The sequence below is a fragment of the Battus philenor genome, unplaced genomic scaffold, assembly GCF_028537555.1.
Source record: "Battus philenor isolate CCGP_79_NKW_IND1 unplaced genomic scaffold, ilBatPhil1.0.hap1 SCAF_8, whole genome shotgun sequence".
NCBI classification, from domain to species: Eukaryota; Metazoa; Arthropoda; class Insecta; order Lepidoptera; family Papilionidae; genus Battus; species Battus philenor.
The window spans coordinates 11,272,826-11,292,517 of record NW_027181748.1 but is presented as its reverse complement, the minus strand read 5'-3'; the positions used below and the strand labels follow the sequence as shown (position 1 = coordinate 11,292,517).

General features: G+C 34.9%; 2 protein-coding genes across 2 annotated transcripts in view; one reads left to right on the top strand and one right to left on the bottom strand.

Moving 5' to 3' along the window:
* Positions 1 to 637: 637 nt before the first annotated feature.
* Hem (Nck associated protein 1 Hem) lies at positions 638 to 5,991 on the top strand. Its single transcript, XM_068774955.1, has 2 exons — positions 638 to 799; positions 1,047 to 5,991. Exon 2 carries the CDS (start codon positions 1,048 to 1,050, stop codon positions 4,423 to 4,425), a length of 3,378 nt encoding a protein of 1,125 aa, XP_068631056.1. The 5' UTR covers positions 638 to 799; position 1,047; the 3' UTR covers positions 4,426 to 5,991.
* A 1,094-nt stretch (positions 5,992 to 7,085) lies between these two features.
* kuz (zinc-dependent metalloprotease kuz) overlaps positions 7,086 to 19,692 on the bottom strand; it is an 85,928-nt gene continuing 73,321 nt past the window's right edge. Inside the window, exons 7-17 of the mRNA XM_068775396.1 lie at positions 17,364 to 17,528; positions 16,155 to 16,326; positions 14,990 to 15,201; positions 13,706 to 13,940; positions 13,176 to 13,293; positions 12,417 to 12,586; positions 11,423 to 11,685; positions 10,855 to 11,087; positions 10,268 to 10,431; positions 10,093 to 10,181; positions 7,086 to 9,610 (exon numbers count right to left, since the gene is read on the bottom strand). Of these exons, the coding sequence (XP_068631497.1) occupies positions 9,605 to 9,610; positions 10,093 to 10,181; positions 10,268 to 10,431; positions 10,855 to 11,087; positions 11,423 to 11,685; positions 12,417 to 12,586; positions 13,176 to 13,293; positions 13,706 to 13,940; positions 14,990 to 15,201; positions 16,155 to 16,326; positions 17,364 to 17,528 (1,827 nt within the window). The 3' untranslated portion in view covers positions 7,086 to 9,604. The remainder of the gene's footprint in view (positions 9,611 to 10,092; positions 10,182 to 10,267; positions 10,432 to 10,854; positions 11,088 to 11,422; positions 11,686 to 12,416; positions 12,587 to 13,175; positions 13,294 to 13,705; positions 13,941 to 14,989; positions 15,202 to 16,154; positions 16,327 to 17,363; positions 17,529 to 19,692) is intronic.

Genomic DNA, 19,692 nt, shown 5'->3' with positions numbered 1-19,692 from the left:
TTGGATTAACCCTATTTATTAATTTTATGGGTTTTTGAGTCGGTATGTCTCGTATGTTATTTGATATGTGTATATATGACCAACTGCAAGATGTTAGTGATGTATTATAAATCGTTGTCTTTATAGATAGTAGCTACAGCAGATCCACTGGTTCACATTAAGATTTCTTTCCTAATAATGGTTTTTGTATTATTGAGCCACCTCTTTACATGCATTGCATCTTGAAAAGACAAGACTTGAATGACACCTACCGTACGTACAGTACCTGTCGATAGTTTCAAAGAATCGGTACAAAAATTACTTGACATCAGAAGGAAGGTATCGAGTAAATAATTACTTTTACCATTCATCCCTACTGCTCGTGGTGAAGAATTAGACTAGAGATTGTCTGTGCTGAGTAAGATTAAAACTGTGGATTTGAATATCAAACTAAAATATAAGAATAATAATAAATAAGAAACATTGAATATTTTGAGCAATCATTTTAAGAATTTTTTTTTGTACATATAATATTTCGATTTTTAAAATAATATAGTTCTTTATAACGGAACAAATTGTAATTTTTAAATGGTTGGTATGCCTGAACGTCAAATTAATTGTAGCTGTATATGAATGTCAAATGCTAATAAACGAAGTGAATAACCAAGTACGCGTTCAGGTTGAGGCACTCCCTTTTCTTGATAATAGTAGTAACTTGTAATTAGAAGTAAGATCATATAATGCGATTCCATATGTGCTCATAAAGATTGAAATATGATGTTTTCTTAGTGGATTTTATGTAATCAACTAATATTAGCAGGTACGAATAAAATAGAACAGCGGAAACATCAATTATTTTGTAGTAATTTAACAAATACTAATCAAGTTATTTTTTAACATTAAAGTACTTTATTGAATTTTGTAAATAAAGGAACTTGATTGCTTCACGAGTATACAGTAACGGAAACAATTATCAGTACCTCCGATGTACACATATCCGCTTAGCGATTTGATTAAAATCATTTAACATTGTAAATTAATAACATATAATTATTTATTTGTTACAGAATGTCTACTATGTCGAGATCACTTAATATCAGCCAGCAAAAGCTGGCTGAAAAACTGATCATTCTAAATGACCGTGGAATTGGAATGTTAACAAGAATATACAATATCAAAAAGGCCTGTGGAGACGCTAAGTCTAAACCAGCTTTTCTTTCTGATAAGACTTTAGAGTCTTCCATTAAACATATTGTCAGAAGATTCCCTAATATTGATGTTAAAGGACTACAAGCAATATCAAACATAAGAAATGAAATTATCAAATCTCTTTCCTTATACTATTACACCTTTGTTGATTTACTTGATTTTAAAGATAATGTATGTGAACTTTTAAACATTATGGATGCTTGCCAAATTACTCTAGATTTAACTCTCAATTTTGAACTAACCAAAAATTACTTAGATTTAGTGACAACATATGTGTCATTAATGGTTTTACTATCAAGAGTGGAAGACAGAAAAGCTGTTTTGGGGTTATTTAATGCGGCGCATGAAATGGTACATAACCAAATTGATCAAAGCTTTCCACGTCTCGGACAATTGATTGTTGACTATGACGCACCACTGAAAAAACTTTCTGAAGAATTTATACCCCATCAGAAGTTATTAACAACTGCATTAAATTCATTATGGCATGTATATCCAGCTAGGAATTTGACTGCTGAGCACTGGAGATCAGAGCAGAAATTAAGTCTGGTAAGCAACCCTGCATTACTTCTGAAACCTTCTGAAACTAATACTATGTCATGTGAATACCTTTCTCTAGAGTCTCTAGAAAGATGGGTCATATTTGGCTTTGCAATATGTCATCAAATGCTACAACAAGAGCATGCTAATAAGATGTGGGTGAGTGCATTGGAGTCAGGATGGGTGTTAGCACTTTTTAGAGATGAGGTAATTTATATCCATTCATACATCCAAAACTTTTTTGATGGTATTAAAGGATACAGTAAAAGGATTTCTGAAGTAAAAGACTGCTATCATCATGCTGTACAACGGGCAGGATATAAACATAGAGAAAGACGAAAATTTTTAAGGACAGCTTTAAAAGAATTGGGACTTATTTTAACTGACCAACCTGGTCTTTTAGGCCCAAAAGCCTTACTTATTTTTATTGGTCTCTGCTATGCTCGAGATGAAGTGTTTTGGCTACTACGTCACAATGACAATCCTCCACAAAAAGTTAAAGGTAAAGCTACAGAAGATTTAGTTGACAGACACCTCCCTGAACTTTTGTTCCATATGGAGGAACTCCGAGCCTTAGTCCGTAAGTATAGCCAGGTTATGCAAAGGTATTATGTGCAATACCTTTCAGGTTTTGATGCAGTGGCTCTAAATCTGATGATGCAAAATTTGCAAGTTTGCCCTGAAGATGAAAGCATAATTCTATCTTCTCTGTGTAACACTGCAGCAAGCCTAAATGTTAAACAAGTAGAAGACAATGAGCTTTTTGATTTCCGTGCATTCCGTCTTGACTGGTTTAGACTACAAGCATATACATCAGTTGCCAAAACTCCTCTTAATCTTGTAGATCAAAGAGAATTGGCACAATTCATAGACAAAATGGTTTTCCACACAAAAATGGTTGATAACTTAGATGAAATTATGGTGGAAACATCAGATTTGTCTTTATTTTGTTTTTACAGTAAGATATTTGAGAGTCAATTCCATATGTGTTTAGAGTTTCCGGCACAAAATAGGTATATCATTGCATTCCCATTAATCTGTAGTCATTTCCAAAATTGTACTCATGAACTTTGCCCCGAGGAAAGACATCACATAAGAGAAAGAAGTCTTTCTGTAGTTAACATTTTCTTGGAAGAAATGGCTAAAGAAGCTAAGAATATTATTACAACAATCTGTGATGAACAGTGCACAATGAGTGACAAATTGCTTCCAAAACATTGTGCACAAACTATTGCCCAGCTAGCAAACAGAAAGAAAAAAGATAAAAACAAGAAGAATCCGATTGAAATTGTGAAACCTGGTGCAGAAAGTTACAGGAAAACAAGAGAAGAACTTACAACAATGGATAAACTACATATGGCTTTAACTGAGCTATGTTTTGCAATAAATTACTGTTCAAAAGTTAATGTTTGGGAATACACATTTGCGCCGCGGGAATATTTGCACCAACATTTGGAAACCAGATTTTCTAAAGCATTAGTTGGAATGGTGATGTTTAATCAAGACACAAGCGAAATAGCTAAACCTTCTGAATTGTTGGTTAGTGTCAGAGCATATATGAATGTTTTGCAAACTGTTGAAAATTATGTACACATAGATATAACAAGAGTCTTTAATAACTGTCTTTTGCAACAAACTCAGAACATGGACAGCCATGGAGAAAAGACTATAGCATCTTTGTACACACAGTGGTATTCTGAAATATTGCTAAGAAGAGTAAGTGCTGGGAGTATCTGCTTCTCAATGAATCAAAAAGCATTTGTTAGTCTTTCAGCTGAAGGTGCTATACCTTTCAATGCTGAAGAATATTCAGATATTAATGAACTCCGATCATTAGCTGAACTTATTGGGCCATATGGAATGAAATTGTTAAGTGAAACATTAATGTGGCACATTGCAAGCCAAGTGCAAGAGTTGAAAAAGCTAGTTGTGCAAAATAAAGAAGTTTTACAAATGCTAAGAACAAATTTTGATAAACCTGAAATAATGAGGGAACAATTTAAGAGGCTTCAACATGTAGATAAAGTGTTGCAAAGGATGACAATAATTGGTGTTATATTGAGCTTCCGTCAAATTGCACAAGAGTCATTGCTTGATGTTTTAGAGCGGCGAATACCCTTTTTAATAAGTTCTATTAAAGATTTCCAGCAGCAGTTGCCGAGTGGAGATCCGATGCGCGTAATATCAGAGATGTGTTCAGCAGCTGGTCTATCCTGTAAGGTGGACCCTACTTTGGCCTCTGCATTAAGGCAGCACAAAACGGAATTAGAAGAGGGGGAACATCTAGTAGTTTGTTTATTAATGGTGTTTGTGGCTGTGTCACTCCCAAGACTTGCTCATGGTGAAAGTTCCTTCTACAGACCTTCATTGGAAGGACATGCAAATAATATTCATTGCTTGGCGCCTGCCATAAACCACATATTTGGTGCTCTGTTTACCATTTGTGGAGAAGGTGATATAGAAGACCGTATGAAAGAGTTTTTAGCTCTTGCTTCTTCTTCCTTATTGCGCCTGGGGCAGGAGACTGACAAAGAAGCAATAAGAAACCGAGAATCAGTTTATTTATTGCTTGATCTTATTGTTCAAGAGTCCCCATTTCTTACTATGGATTTACTTGAATCTTGCTTCCCATATGTTTTAATTCGTAATGCTTATCATGAAGTCTATAAACAAGAACAAATGTTGTTGCATTCGTAACTTCCTACATGCAATTGAGAAAAGACAAAATTTTAGTTATTTAGTTAAACATAACTTGATGTAGATAAACTAATTTTGCGGAAAATTCGCTTTATGACAAATTCCAATAAAACTAGGACAACTAAGATTTAAACTTAAACTCTCATCACTAATTTTTGCTATATAATCTGTGTTATTAATAGTCGTATTTCGAAGGCAAAAACAGACAAAGTTATGTTGTTATGTCAGATTTAAGTGAAGAGCACATTATCATTGATGGACATTTACAGATTCAGTTGTTTCATGCTCCGTAATTAAGTCTTACTGTAGACAGTTTTCTTTCATACATCTTTAGAGCTTTGTTTTTTTCTAGTGCATAAGATAAAAGAAAAGGCAACTGTATAATCAAATATCATCACCAATATTTTTAAAGTAAATTGTATCAGAAATTTAGTATTTTTTTTAAAAGTCAAACTTGTTGTGTCTATAATATGTACTTATATTATATCTTTGTCCGTTTTTGTTTTCAAAAAAAAAATTGTAACAACTTAATCATTTCCATATAAACACACATTAGGTTTTAATGAGACTGTTTGGAAAATTCCTTTTACTACCTGCATGTTTTATTCATACTAAGATAATTCTAATGATATCATGTAATATTTTTTAGAGTTAGTCTTTCTAAGTATTATTGTAGTTTTATATGTATGCTAAAAACTGTAGTTATAAACCGTAATGTGTTTACTTATATTTTTAAAGATTTGGTTAATTTATTTAAATAGTATTTTTTTAGTATATTCAATGTATTAGGGTAAGATAGTATTTGGAATATAACACAATTAGAAATTAAAAGTCGTGTTTGTACTACAAACACAGCTAATCATTTTGAAAGTTAAATTCAATATGCGGTAGATTATGTGCTCTAAAATACAGCGTTAATTTAAACCATCGACAATAAAGAGTATTTGAATTATATATTGCCATGGATTCCATAAAAATAGAAATTGAATTATTATTTTACGTTATTTTGTTTTTTGGATGTTCTATTGGGCTCGAAAGCGATTTTGTTATAAAGCAATTGTATAATTTTATTTTAATATACCGGATAATTGTACCAATATTATAAATAAATAAATCTATAGACCTTATTCTTTTATTTTCTCTAGTCTGTTTCTAATGGACTCTTTGTTAAACAATGAAAAGTTTTAATTATTTCCCAATCATAAAAATTATCATTTCAGGCCATAGAACTCCAATGCAAATTACAGGCTTCCTCCAAAGAGCGCCAACGATGACCGGTATCCAACGACTTCCGACGACCTTAACCATTAAAACACAATAATTTAAATATATGTAATGTTATTTTAGCTTTACTACACAAAATGTTGCGAATATATAGAAGCTACAAAGGGTCTAAGGGTCGGACATGGCTTGGCACTGCTTGTGCCTTTTATTATTTTTTGTGTGCCTCTCACACAATAAAGCTGTATAGAAATATATTTTGAAATGAAATGAGAACGGTTACTAAACTAAAATATATTTTCCAATAAAATGCATTGACATCGATCACCTTTGAAAAGGATTTGAATTTTATACAGAGCGCTTTTTTAATATTTAAATAAATAAATATTCTCTTTATGTTTCACCTAAATGTTAAATAATTATGTTTAATAAAATTATGTACTTTAAGTAAATATTAAAATTTTACTTCAAAATATACAATGCAAAAGTACAAAAGAAAGTTTAAAAAATGTTTTTTACTTTAATTTCAATTTTGTTTTTTTTTACTTAGGTTAACGTCAAATGAACAAGTTTTCATGTTTACAACAAATTATTTTTAATTAAATTCTAATTTATTATTCATAAAGATTTCATTAAAGAATACACCAATAGATTTGATTTGATTGATGCAAGTTTTCTATTTTTTTTTCTACGCTAAAGATAAAATTAACAATGATTGGTTATAAAGTTTTAGGTCAACAAAGTCCAAAAGGATGGCAATTGCTACAGGATTTAGACAGTACAATTTTTTCATAATATGTTCACTTCTAATCAGATTTAGTTATGTATTTAGTTATAATCTTGCTAAAATTACGGTATTATAATGAAATATTTTTGATGTTCTTTCATTAAATCGCAATTAACATGTTACAAATCCTTTTGTAATATGACTATGATATCATATTTTATATATATTTCTTCACAGGCTTTTAACAATCCTATTTTTGGAAAACGAACCTGTAGAGATCTCGATCATATGACATGACTGATGACTATCCATAGATTTATACTTCAATGTAATGTCCAGTTCTTCTTGATGTTATATTTCAAATAATATACATCTTTTAAAAATTAAATCAGAGATGTATACTATCTCACTGTCTTTAACCTGGGAACTATTGATCACTACCCATGTGCGATATTTCAATTTATTGGGTGAATTTGATATATGCAATAGAACATATATAAGGGTAATAAAAGTATACGTAAGTAACAAGAAATTGACTTTACGGATCAGCAACCAGCATAGGAACAGATAAGACTAGACATGATCATTGGACATAGACTGAAACTTGATGTAGGTTACTTTTAACTGGACCTATTGGAAATCTATGGGAGATGCCTGTATCCAGCAGCCGACATCGTACAGCTGAAATGATGATGATAAATGAAATACTTGATATCATGTAAAATTTATTGTATTTTTTTGTTATTTTGAAATCACATGTTGTAACATTCATCTTGTTAATTAAAAATATTCACATTGTCAATTAAATAATCTATTATGGTAATCTAGCTTACGATAAAGAGAAATAATGCCATTGAGTACTACTTGATGGAAACCTGGCCATCAATTACACATTGGTCGAGTCACTCTACGTCAGAAACATTACCCTCTCGGTTTAAATACAAATATACAATGTTTATAGTATAATTACAAGAATGCGTGTATCGTCGACATTCACTAATAAAATGGCATTTATATTGGTATACTAATAAGACCGATCCTTAACATTAATGTATAGAAAATCATAAAAATACATCATGCTCTTTGGCCTGCACGACGGAGTTTATACTACATAGATCGTTTCAAAACAAATACTATCTACTAGAGATCAATCGAACTCAAATGTACAACAGGTTCATATATAGGTAATATACAACAGACAACGGAATGAGAGACAATGTGATATGCAATTTTGAATGCACCGAAATCAAATTAAAAGTTTATATCAATTTGAGCCCCCGCGACGCGCAACGCGCTCTCTAAACTAAACAAATGCAAGTTTATCTCACAGTCAGATTGAAAGTTTTCAGTCTAATTACAATTTGATCATTTGGCAATACTGTTCAATTTTAAATTACACTTACAAATAAAATTAAATCATTATATTATTCATAACCATTGCCATAGGAAGACTAACAATCGGCGCCAATTAGCTAAGAGAAAACATTTTGAGTCATTTATAATTATAATTACAATTATCCTAAGTTATTAATAAAAGAATGTGTCAATAAAAATATCGAGACATGAAAAATCTCAAAAACTAATTTCCTCTTGGCAGTGTGAGTAACTTTGAAATAAGAGTCAAATTTTGAGCCCGTCGCAAAAACATTTAAAGGAATGACAAAAATGTAAAATATCGAATTTCGGCCCTCTCAGGCGCTCTCGTGTCGGAATAATAAGCGGGCCTTATGAAAGAGTGACAGCCCAAACCGGGGAGTTCGATGGAGCATTCGCGAAAGCGATCTAACGGCACAAAAGAGGTCTTCCGCTAGGCGCTCTTTGCACTCTGCCATCTGAAACCCGCGGAATCTATAAATGCCATTTGGGCAGCTGTGACATGCAGTTGAAAAAAAATGGAAAACTAATAATGCATATAAATAAATCAAATACAAATGGAGAACAAATCATGGCACCACAACTTTCCGCTTACTTTAACTTTAAATATAATAAAAATAATTTTATATAAAATTACACTTACAAGAGATTCCAGTGAAAAGATGCCGCGATGGCTTATTCTTACATCGGTATGAATTACTCGAGTGATATTTTTTTACATCGTAGTCTTTGTATACTCCTTCATTTATATACAAAAATATACATGAATGTATAATTTCGCAGCAGTTTAATGTCACTGGTTCAAGAGCTTGCTGCCGTAATCTCTATTTTCATGTATAAAAATAACAGCTTTCATAGAACACCGTATGCAAACTCTGCCAATCAGAATTGAGCCCAGCTTTATTGTATTTGGAGCGATTACATTTCTTATTGAGCAACTAATTAACTTATTGAATACAAATCGAGCATTGCTATATTTACTGAAACTAATGAAAACACGTAATAGGATAATAGCTTCAGGTCCATCTGTTCACAGTACAATAGTATTATTAATTTTTTTTTACATTTTGTGTTTCTTCTCCCTTCTAACTGATAGACGCCTACTGCAAGACATTTCCCAAAGATAGTAGTCGCCACTCGAGAACCTTTCGATCCAAACGGCCAATAGCTACATGAGCGATGTGCCCCGCCCACTGCCACTTCAAACGAGCACTAGATCTACGTCAGTGACCTTGGTTGTTCTGCGGATCTCAGATCTGTTTAGATCTCTTAGCGAAACGCCGGCACAGCCCTCTCCATTGCTCTCTGGGTACCCTGGAGCCTACTTATGAGGCTCATCGTAAGCGACTACGTCTCGGATCCATATGTAATGCATTTAAACGCATTCAATTGACAGACATGGGCCATTACGAAGACGACTGAAATAATTGTATTGAGTTCGTAGTTAATAGTAATACTTCACGATATACGCAACTGTGTCGCTGTAAATGTACTGAAAAATACTTTCTTATTGCTAAATCGGAGATATCAGTCGAAAGAAAAAATACAATTCGACTGACTAGCGCAACTCGCTCGTACTAACATTTACAACTTAAATATAAGATGAATCTCAATTTAAGAATCGTTTGCAACCGCCCATAATGAGTTTTATATTTCCGTTTGCGATTGTTGGGGGTTGGTGACTGTCAGAGACTCTGGCGAATGTAGGGTGATGGTGGTTTGGGAGGCGACAGTTATTTTCTGCTCTGGCGGTCGATAAACATAGCCCAGGAGCAAGGGCACGCCGGGAGCCAAGGCAACGAGTTCCAGCTGGCCACCGCCACCGCCACCGCCGCCCGTGGCACATTGCTCGTACTGTCAGACCTAGAAAAATCAAAACAAAGACATTCACCGCAAGTTATTTACCACGCATCATTTGTATATATTCGAGACGTGGTCACTTACAGCTTTATAAGAATGTTCAAGAGAGAAATCGGAGTTTCGCTGCGATATTGAATCAGAATTTAGACCCGTAGAAGAACCTAGGTCATTGACATAGCACGAAAAATAGGTCGTCTGTAGTGACAGCGAGCAGGGCACATCGCTCTTAACTGATGTGGCCGTTGGTGCCGAAAGGTCCTGGAGTGGTGATAACGACTTGAGAAGAGGCTGGATGCACACTGCTTCCAACTGTTCTTTTTTAAATCTACGGAAGCCTATGTTCAACAGTGAACATCCTATGGTTGAAATGAAGATGATAATGACAATTCCGAATAAAATTACAAAATAATTAAGGGATTACAATTGGTTTTAAAATTCTAGATTGACGTTTAATTTTATTTATTATCAGTACTAATTGGTATTACCTTCTGAGGTGGTCTCATTTCGTAGGACTGAGGATACGCATTTGCATAAGGATCACCTCTTCGCCCGCTTGGTCCCGCCGGTGCTGACGCTGGACAGACAAAATAAATAGTTATTATGTTATATTTATTTGCAATTCCAAAGTAACGTTTATGTGGACGTGTAAATAAGTCTTACCGAGTTCCCTGGGCGCGTATGCAAGAGGCGGCGCGTAGCCCTTGTGGGTGCGCGCGCGCCGGTGGCCGGGCCGCGGCGGTGCGCGTGCGTCTCGCCTCGCTTCACCCGGCGCGCGCATCCGTCGCAACGTGTTCATAGGTCTTCGTAATGTTTCCGATAACCGCCTGTCCAGTGTTATTACGAAGTTAATTACTAACAAAATACAGTTAAACCTGCATAAGTGAGAGCTAAAAAAATCAATAACAGAAAAACAGACCATATTTATTTCTTATTGAGCAATCTAACTAACTCAAGATTCTAGCTTACAGATATATAGGAGAGAACTGTCTCACTTATAGACGCCCATAAAAATACAGTTAATATATAGATAATAATAAATAAAATACATCGATGTATGCCTATTACATATCTATTCAAATGATATCTTTTCCACCAAATAACCAATGAGATATCTCGTGCATTTTATGGTTTTTAATCTGTCTTATTATCGTAAGTTCATATTATTATTGTAAAACGCCAAAAGATTAGCCATTCTCGCTGTATTTAAAACAAGCCGTGGTGACCCTAAATACTGAAGTTTTACTGACCTAGCTGGCGGACGTTTAGGATTCGAAGAGGGCGTATGCACAGCGCAGCACTTGACGAACGCCCCCATGCACACGACGAGCGCAACACCACCCAACAGCACCAGCCACCACTTCTCTGTCACCCACGCTTGCAAACTCTGCAGCGTGGCGCGGTTCAGGATCAAGTTTTTCAAACGAGCTAATGGTCCTTCGGCATCCACCGCACGACATTTGAGGAACACGTCACAGTAACCCTGTATTTCAGATGTTTTTTAAATTTACTATAAAAAGTACAAGAAATGTATTTATAAATTCTTTGGCAAAATATTCGGAGTCATCAGTGAGATAGTTGCTGCCATGGTTTCTGGGTCAAAATTGCAGTCTGTAAATATGTGTATAATACTCAACACATCAACTACTTTTTTATTCAAGTGATTTGTATTTTCATTTTATTCGCCATTAAGTTAGGATATATATGTTTATAATATTACAAGTTATAAGAAACCGATATAATCATCACGGTGATCTTCAAGGGGGCCTATGCATTGAAGGGTTCGTATATCGGCTGATATGATGATGATTTACACACCTGAAAATTGTCGCAAGGCGAACCGGGACGTAGACTGATTCCACCTTCAGGTAAACCAACGCGCGAGGCAAAGGTGGCTGTACTGCGACATGTGGCCGGTGAGGGGCCCGTCTGGCAGGCAAGTTGGCACAGCGCACGCCGGTCCGCCACCGCAGTCACGCCGTCGCCCGCGCCCGCCGGGCTCGACGACAAGAAGCACTCGGTCATGTTCCACGCCAAGCAGATCGAGCCACGGCACTCCCCGTTGATGCACAGCTGCGTATCTGTTTAATCGAGAACTTGTATCATTCCTGTATCATCAACGATTTTTTAACTGTCCAAAACTACTCAAGTGCACTTTTTAGTACCGCGTGATACTTATACATATGTGGAAATTTAAAATGCTTGCAAAAGGTGTAAACAAATTTTAAAAGTAAAAATAAAACGAGTATACTACCGGACATTAATACACGATAAAAATCCTAGACACTCAAAAGAATGCTAGGAAAGCCAAATTATATTCAAACTAGAACCAAATTCATAATCGTAATGGCATTCTTCATATGAAAGTACTTGGCTTCGAAGGTTCACCATGTGCCATCAATTGAAAAGAGCTAACAATCACAATCAACTTAATAGAAAAAACTTAAATATTCTTAATGCGGTATTTAGAGCAATTCATCCTCAAGGCATACAATCTGTCAAAAAATACTGTACACCATAACAGTATATTAATCAGTTTGTTTAACAGACATTATAATATTTTCATTGCAAGATTATTAAGTAGTATTACACGGAAGTTGCCTTCAAAGGAGTTGCTATTTTTTTGGAGCCTTTTCTTTATTTATAGTGCAAGGTGCCGGTAAAATCAAAACACCAACAAATATTGCGTTAAATTTGGCCACTAAAAGACTACGAAAGCTATTATAATGTTAGAAATAACTAAAAGTATGCCTAAATATTGTTCTATTTTTTTACATTGTATTAAAAAAGGGAAAAGCACAATTTTGCTCACCATTGTTGCATTTGGTGTGGTTGGCCATGGCGCGCGGCTTGGGGCACTCTGCAGACCTGCCCGAGCAAAAGGAGGCGTGGCTGCACTCGGTCGCCTCGCGGCACGTCTGGTTGCGAGCCGCGCTTACAAACTGGCATGTACCCGAGTGACAGCATGGGCCTTGCGACGGACTGAAACGCGAACATAATCATCATACATAAATCACATACACAAATCAATGAAACAAATACTTATTTTTTCGAATAGGGTAAGTACCTTCGATAATGGATACATTAAAATAACGTATATTTAAATATGTATTTTTATATACAAATAGTTGCCTCATTAGGAATGTTGATGTTGTTAATATTTATAATCAAAGCGAACTGTGATGCGTGAAAGTAAGTTGATTGTTCATTATTTTTACACAATGTTTGTTATTTATTTTTGGTTAATCCAATAAACAAGTATTTATGGTGGTTTTCCTTCCATCTACGCTGACATGTGCTGCGGGTATGACGCAACGCACTGCGGTTTTTTTAAACCTAAATTCGGTTGCAGAAAATGGTAACGATATAATTGAAATTACGATTGTATTAAAAATTTAATCGACTTATTGTAACCAACTCAAGATAAATTGACTGATGACCTCTGGGGCCTGCTAGTGCAACCTAGGTCCTTTACCAGTAAGGTGAACGGAAGACTGGTTAAGGTAGTTAAGGTAGGCGTCCCACGGCTAAAATGATTATGATGAACAAACTATTATACAAGTGTTTTTACCTGCACTGCGTATTCGCCTTTCTAGTGCATCCTTTGGCAGTACTATTTCTTTCTCTATCATACGAGCTGAGCTGTCGGGGATAGCAACAGCGGTCCTTGCATTCATTTTCGTCGTAACCTGATAATAAATTTCATGTAAATTTTACTAGGTACTACTTATGCTAATTATAATTCATATATATTACATACAATATGTCTGTTACAGCGGATTATCTGTAAGCTTTTAGTGTGATGAAAAAAACAATAGTAAGCATGTTTCATATTTTTAAGGGCTAAGTGTGAGAATGGAATGAATCATCACAGTCCGTCGGTAAAACTCTCCGTAATCAATGAAATTGTTCTAAATTCGAAAGTCAAATGATATATTGACCAGTTGAAGGCATACTTTAGATTGCAACGGTTGTGTCTAATTTTTGTTTTGTTTTTAATTTAGTTACCAAGTACTTTAAGAAAAGTGAAATTACAGGTGACGTATTTCATGAGCGGATTCTTATATGCAGTGTAGTACAGAAAGTTGGAGTTGCACGTACCACAGTCACACTCTTCGCCGGCCTCAACGATCTTGTTACCGCAGAATGCGCCTTCGCTGGCTGTTAAGCAGTTGCGCTTGCGTCCATCGCGCACGGCGTCTAGCACGGCGCTGATATTGCCCACTGAGCAGGCGCTGAAGCGGCCGTTGTTGGGCCGGTCGCCGGACGTGGCCGACGCGAACATTATGTAGTTGCCTTGCTGCCCGCCGGGCCGACACTCCGACGGGTAATCGTGCTGGAATCGAACCATTTATTGCAATAATCATATATAATGCAGAGGCATAGTAATGTTTACACACAGACTAACGAGAGTAACAGAAATATCCCAGCGGATTGGCAACTTCAACTGGCTGTGGGCTGGCCATATAACGTGGTGGATGGCCGCTAGAGTCTTAAAGCACTAAGATGAAGACCAGCGAAGAAACAGCGAATTTGACAAATGTTCTTCTTGAGGTCGATGTACATCACTTCCAAACGGTTCTATTGAAAATATATGCGTAGATCTAGCAGTGAACATCCCACGGCTTAAATTATAATGATTATGGTGAAGGTCAAGACAGACTACATTCAAACGGTTCGAATGAAAACCCATGGAGCCTATGTCCAGCAGAGGATGTTCTACGGCTAAAAGGATGATGATGATGAAACAGTGATAAAGAAAAGACTTCAAAATATTTAAAACAATCCCAGATTTTAACATACAGCTTCGTTAATTAAAACTTAATTTGTATGATTAAAAGGAATAAAGTCAAGTTATAATAATACATTTTGCAAATTTCTTTTTCCTTCCCGTTATTACTCAACTGTATGTAATTACGATTCATCTACATTGTGCAACTTTGCATTGGTAAATAACTAGCATGATTCGAAAAACATTTTTACATAAATTTCAAACAAACGTTCCCCATTAGGAAATGTTACAAATGGCCCGCTAGTCATGCGGGCATGTTGTACACGGGGTTTTTATATCAAATCTACTACAATGAAACAAATTATTTATTCTTTCGCATAGGCTTTGGTAAGTACTTGTGTAAAAGTCCAGACATTAATATACCGTAAATTTAAATATGTATTGTAGACTACTGCCAGGTTCAGAAAGTTGATTCAATCGAGAACAACCAGACAAAAAACTAGAATTTTTTTCTTTAAACTATAAATTAATATTTTTTTCCTGTTTATAAATCGTCATTGTTGATAGTCACCGGATGTTGCATGCCTGTATATGTAAAAGGTCAATATCAGTCACCTATACGCTTATAAATAGATAAATAATATAATACACACCGGAGATCCAAAATTATGTCCGATCTCATGAGCTAACGTGAGCTGACTGACTTTGGGCGGCACTCTGCTGTTGTAGTTGACGAAAGTGATGATACCGGTGTTGAGGGAACGCTTCGTGCTCTGGTACATCCCGCCGTTGGTCTCCGTGTACGTCTTGTACTTCTCGCAGATACCACCAGAAGCGCCGCTAGCACTAGCCACCCACGCCAGACCTGTGTTTAAATCATTATAAATTATTTTTCGCTGGAATAATCTGCAAAATGCGTCTTGCTGAAACTCTTAAAGTTTTACGGAGGAGGCTTAATCAGGTACTAAATATATATACATTTACGGGGTCGGAGCACCTTAGTTTATTTTTGCAATACTAATGGCAAATTAATAGTTTAGCGTAAGTCATAATTTTTAAACTAATTATAAAATACATATTGAAATAAACAATACGAGCAAATTTAAGAAAAAACTAATTATAGGTAATTGTCGTAAATTTTTAAGTTACATTGTTGATTTTTCTTCTCGTATTTAAAATTTAGGATATAGTTAATCGTCACTATTAGAAATATACGTACGGATAATATTAATACGTTGAATAGATTTTCTTTTTTATAGCCTATTATAATAATGTATTACTGATGATTTGAATATCTGTAATGAGCAGCGGTAAAGGACTGAGACTTGCGATCGTATGTCACGCATTCCCGGGATACATTCTTATATAATACACACTTTGTGCATTCATGCTCACAACAGAGTTTCCGGAGAATGGGCAGCAGCGTTCTCTGCGTTTCATAACACCACACTGCGATCGCCAACCTACCTAGCGTGGCGTTTATAATATCTTCCTATAGATACCTTTAGGAGAGGCCTGTGTCTTACAGTGGACGTCTATGGGTTTAACGAAGAACATTTGTTATTAGAGATACAATAAAAATAAAATTCAAATTATTCTATACGTACAGAACGTATATTTTTTATTTTTTAATGTCTATTGATGGTCCTAGACACATAAATCCAGAAAAACTTAATTACCGTCTAATTGTTCAGAGATGTTTCATCTTTTGAATTATTATAATTCTAATTGACTACTTCAAGCAGTTGAAGAAAGGTTTCATTTCATATTATCACAATAAGGTGTAGTGTTACAGCGCCCCGTTCACATCACACTCACCCAATGTTCCTCCGGTGAAGTCGCGATATGTGAATACGTAGGCGAGGCAAAAGTCCTCGTGGTTGCCCAATGAGTGCAAGTTTAGGAAATTCGATACGTCAATATTCTCCAAACAAAACTGATTGGTTTCCGTCGCGAAGTGATGAGGGTTGCACATCGAATCGTCGTCAATCTGAAAAATAAATAAATAAATTGAATGGACAAAAACTAAAAGCGGAATACTGGCAACGTGTTTCTTAGTTCATCATCATCGTTTCAGCCGTATGACATCCACTGCTGGATATACGTCTCTTCTATAGATTCCAAAGGGACCGGTTGGAAGCGGGCTGAATCCATTATCTTCCGGTGGCCTTGCCTTATGGGTGGACGTCCAATGCTACTCTTGCTGGTCAATGTCTTCTCTTCAACTCTGCTTGCCAGTCAGCCGGATCATGTCAGTAACTTCAGTTCGTTTACGGATCTTCTTATTCCGAATTCGATATCATATAGAAATCCCGAGTATATCTCTCCTTGACTCATAGATCGATCGTAAGTTTGCTAAAGTTCCAAGAGGAGCCATACATTGTTCGTAGCTTTTTCAGTATTGTTGTGTTTTTGTTTATAATAGTCAATAAATATCATTTATCATATAAATCTTATAGTTAATAGTATAGTCAAAAGCTTCCATATAGTATTTATGTAGTATTTGTTTTCTACAATATTTACCTTATATTCATGTATTCACGCTATTTCGCCATAACTCCCAATTATTTTTTTAATGTGATTGATTTGATTTTATATTTAAGGTGCATATATGTATTATGTAAAGTCAACAATTAACTTGTAAGGCCGTATACGTCATAAGTCTGGAAGTAATTTCCTCTAAGTTCACTCATTTAATTATATTAATAATTCTTGGCACAAAGCGTGGTAACAGGAAATTAACAATTTGTACTGTGGATAACGCAGCTTCTTTGAATGATAACAAATGCAGAGATATCATACGAGCTATCATTGTCATTACGTTATTTGACATTTCTGAAACCACTGATATTTTGATAGTGTTGTGTCCCCACATTAATTGACAGCGATGAGCTATAAATTTACATCTTTATAACTTTTACACCTATAATCAATTATCCGACATATCTCTTGTTGCATTAAGAGACTATTACTTTATTAAATAGTATTAATGCTTGTAGAATTACTATGTCGAGAAAAATATCTCACCTTGATTCGTTGCACCTCAAACTTAATATTTCTATGTTCTAAGCGGCCGTCAAATTTTGTGTCTCTGTATATATAATTAACTGCTTCAACATGGTGGGAAATTAGGGACAGGATTTCTTCTCGGGTTTTCATGTCTACTTCGCTCTTTTTACTCGGGTCTCGGTGCTAAAAAAAAAAAATATTTATTTAAGTACATATTACAATCATAAACATAATCTTGTGAAAAAGAATTTAAATAAAATTAAGTTACTGATAGTCTTAAATAGAATTTAAATCATTATCACTCACAGTTTCAGTCAACTGGCTACTACGGAAAAATTACGATGACAGCAAATTCTGCCAAACTCTTTTTACTCTCTCTCTCTTACGTACATAAACAAACCCCATGCATACACATAACGGATAAATAAATATTTAACGCATATGTGGTAATAATATTTTTAACAAGATTTTTTTTTTGTTATTATGTATATCTGAATGTACAGTTTAAATATTTCCCTACTTATTTATTTTTATATTTAAGAAGAACGCTAATAACTGTACATAACGGATAAAAATAGTACCGCTGTGAATTAAAATTAACAATATCTTGATCAAAAAGGCATTTAAATACACTTTCGAATCATCAATTGTTTTAACTTTATAAGTAGTAAGCTACCACCGGTTCGGAACGCTATCTTTATTAATGTACTTATTCATTTTTCACGTTAACATTGATTAAACCGATCAACCTTCATTGCGTCTGATGAAACAAAGAAGCGCGCAGCGTTAATTATTCTTACGTCATATTAATAAGTCTGCTACAGCCGGATACATGTCAAGAAATTTTAGCAGAGTTAAAACATATTTTACACCTACGAAATTAAATTGTTATTAAACCGCTAAGCTTATTCCATAGGGGCCCATTGTACAAAAATAATTGATTATCATAATAGATATGTAAGATCGTATTTTGTTTTGTTACACAAGACCTATATTATTCTAAACTAAATATAATATTTAATACAAAATTAAGTATAAATGCTCGATTTTTTTAAATAAAAGTCCACATTTTATGTAAATATGAAACGTATGAAGATAGTGCAATCAATTTCTCACGGCCTTGTTGACTAACAAGTGTTTAATGTTTACATAACATGGTTAATTTGTCCGTGTGTCCGTATTTTTATAACCTTTTTACATCTAACAAAAAATTTAATTTTTCCAATCAAAACTGAAATATCATCAATCATTACGGATTATAAATAATTTTAAAACAGACTTGATTAAAAACTATAAGAACGCAATTCCAATTCAAAAACAAAAAAAAAACGAAGAACAAAATACCTTTGAAACATATGTAATGTAATTTCAAAATTGTAATGTACATTATAAGGTAAATTAAAGAAAAAGCTAAATAAGATGGTGGAGTTGATAAAACAATTTTGTAATTTATACAAAACACAAATCGTTGCCTATACACAATTTTTAATTATGTAAATCATTCACATGTTCAAAATTCAAAATTCTTCTCTCTATTTTATTTATTAATAACCATACATTGAATAATAATCATTGCTGCTAGTAAATACACCGAAAGCCGAAAATCTCTGGATTATCAGGTGTAAAACATAGTAACCATCATCGTTTCAGCCGTAGGACGTCCACGGCTGGACATGGACTTCCCCCATAGGTTTCTAACAAGATCAGCTAGAAGCGACCCGCATACAGCGACATCTGGTGATCTAAACTGTATCTGTATACGTTGCGGGCGGACGTTCTAAGCAGGACTTGCCGGTCCATAGTATCCATTCCAGAATTTTAAGGCATCGGTGGCCAATCTATTCTGGTAGCAATGTGGCCTTCCCACTGACTTCACTTCGCCAATCCCCTGGTTTATGCCGGTTACTTTTGTTCGTCTACGGATCTCTTTCTTCCTGATTCGATATCGTAGAGAAATCCCGTGCATAACCCTGTCCATGACGAATAAGGCCCAAAATGAGACTACCTTTGAGCACAAAAACAGTAATGACGAAGTGTTTTGTACGTCAAAATTATTTTAATGTGTGTATATGCCATACACTCAATTAACATGTTCATAAGACAAAAGTGTCCGCGTATCCCGAATATTGTAATTCACTACAACTAAATAGAGCAGAGATTTCTCCTGACTGGCACATTTTAAATCAAAGTCTAGTTGCTTCGTTTTAAAGTGGCGACTTTCGAGTAAAAACACAAAGTTTTCCTTTGTGCTTATTGTTCTGTAACAATGTAGTACTGTAGGCAACTCTAAGTAAGCAAAATATAATAATATCTAATAAAATGCTGATTAAACTTATTGAACAGTATG